Source organism: Rhinopithecus bieti, unplaced genomic scaffold (assembly GCF_001698545.2).
Source record: "Rhinopithecus bieti isolate Rb0 unplaced genomic scaffold, ASM169854v2 scaffold_63738, whole genome shotgun sequence".
Taxonomy (NCBI): Eukaryota; Metazoa; Chordata; class Mammalia; order Primates; family Cercopithecidae; genus Rhinopithecus; species Rhinopithecus bieti.
Window position 1 is genome coordinate 6640 of NW_016867559.1, and position 2398 is coordinate 9037.

General features: G+C 38.7%; 1 protein-coding gene across 1 annotated transcript in view; it reads left to right on the top strand.

The window, feature by feature from the left end:
- LOC108525514 (MAP7 domain-containing protein 3-like) overlaps positions 1-2398 on the top strand; it is a gene marked incomplete at its 5' end in the record, with an annotated part of 20560 nt that overhangs the window by 6363 nt on the left and 11799 nt on the right. The window contains 2 exon segments of the mRNA XM_017866463.1: positions 1022-1770; positions 2338-2391. Coding sequence (XP_017721952.1) covers positions 1022-1770; positions 2338-2391 — 803 coding nt within the window.

The following is a 2398-nucleotide window of genomic DNA, read 5'->3' on the forward strand; positions in this document are numbered from 1 at the left end:
GAAGAAGTTTTTAATCTAATCCCCATTATCCCAGTGCTCACTGGTAACTTCATATTTTCTTTGCATTTTCTTTTCACAAAATGAAATAACCTGTTTTCCATCTTCTATGTCCAAAATATTGCATATTATTACTCTTAGTGACTGCCTTAATATGGCCCACATTTCCTTTGGAACATTTGGATGGTATTTTCAGTTGTTTCAATATTATAAACAGTGCAGTAATTAGCAACTTTATACATGCATTTTTATGTATTTATGTAATTTTTTTTTCCTAAGGGTAAACCTAGAAGTAGAATTGCTCAAACAAACAGTATGTACTTTTTATGCTTCCCAGGGAAAATATACACATCTATACTCCCACCAGTGGTGATGAGGTTGCCTGGTTCCAAACATTGGTATTAATCACTTTCTTCCATCTTACCTGGCACCAAATATTATCATTTTCATCCGTTTGATAGGAAACATAAAATTAGATTGTTAAACGTGGAAGAGACCTTGGAGATCCAACCCACTCTGATTAATGTCTTATTACAGTTTTTAGTATGGGCGAGAAAATGCTCTTTCTTACATTCTATTTTAAAACATTAAAATATGGAGTGTCTTACATAATCACCTATAATGGTAAGATCTCTAGCCCTGGTGAAGATGTTTAGATTACTTTTAGAAAGGGTTGAAGACCTTGTGCTTTTTTGTGAAAATTATTCTGAAATATAGTATGATTAAAATAGAAACAGCTTATTGCAAACATCAACTTTGGAGAAGCATCTTATTTTCATCTGTAATAGACTATTGCCTTTACAACGACTGTTGTTAATGTTGCTTCTGAAATACTGACTTTGTGATGGTTCTGTCCTGTGTCTGTCATCCATTTCACTAAACTTCTCCTGTGTTGTGTGTAATCCCTGTGCTTTCCTAATAAACAATCTCTTTTCTCTGTTCCTGTTCTTATACTGTGTACATGGTGCATCCTTTTCTTGTCAGATTTCTAACTTAGGGAATTTCATTCTCTGTCCTCATTCAGTTACAGGTGTCACCAATTATGTAATGCGATATGTCACTGTACCCTTGCGTAAATGTACTAGTGACGAATTGAGGGCTGTTATGTTTCCCATGTCAACAATGAAAATACCTCCTCAAACAAAAGTAGAAGAGGCTCCCTTGGAGAAAGTAGAGACACCTCCCAAGGCAAGTGTGGATGCATCCCCCCAGGTGAATGTGGAAATACTCTGCAACACAAGCATGGAAGCATCCCCCAAGGCAAGTGTGGACATGGCCCCTGAGGTGAGCACGGACTCATCCCCTGTGGCGAGTGTGGATGTGTCGCCTGTGGTGAGCACATATGATTCTGAGATGAGCATGGACGCATCCCCCGAGTTGAGCATAGACACACCCCTAAAGATATACCTGGAAACAGTTCCCAAGGTGAGCATAGAAGCATCCCCGGAGGTGAGCCTGGAAGCACTCCCAGAGGTGAGTGTGGAGGCAGCCCCAGAGGCAAGTGTGGAATCACTCCCAGAGGCGAGCCTGGAAGCACTCCCGGAAGCAAGTCTGGAAGCACTGTCAGAAGTGAGCATGGAAGCAGCCCTAGAGGGGAGCCTGGAAGCACCTCCCAAGGGGAGTGCAGAAGGTGCCCCCAAGGAGAGTGTGAAAGGGTCACCCAAAGAGAGCATGGAGGCGTCTCCTGAGGCGATGGTGAAAGCATCCTCCAAGACATCCCTTGAAGCAAGCATGGAAGCATCTCCCAAGGCAAAAGCGAGAGACACTCCAAAGGTTTGTCAAGTGCCTGTTATTGACAAATTTTCTATTAGAATATGTATATTTTGTTGTATAGTTCAAAATAGGTCAGATTTTACAACGTAACCAGCATATTATTTACAGTATTCTGCAATATAATAAAATAGGTTAACTCACTTAAACTAGGAATTTAAAATTCTCTGATGTTCATTGTACCACTTTTCCTCCAAAGCTGAAATATTAGTGAGTTTTTATTAGAAGGGAGAAAATGTAAGTTTATATGAACTCTGTTTCTAAACTCTGAAGAAATGTTTTTTGAGAAATGTTTTAAACCCTGAATTAGGATTTGGAAATTGAGTTTGGTTTTGAAGGATAGTATTTCTTTTAAACCTGTTATTTCTGTGATCTCCTGGAATTGTGTAATGTAAATTGTTAGTCCAGAAGCAAATATCAGTGTCCTGATTCTCATGCTCTAAAAGAAAATTGCAGTTTAAAGAATTCTAATTGTGTTTTATTCAGAATGTTTTTCTCTTAAAAAGAAAAAAAAGCCAGCTACAGTAAAAGAATTGTTAGTAATTTACCATATTGTGTTTATCTGTTCAGAAATCAGACATGGAAAAACAGGCCTTAACCCTTATTGCCAAGAAGCGTCTATCATCATACA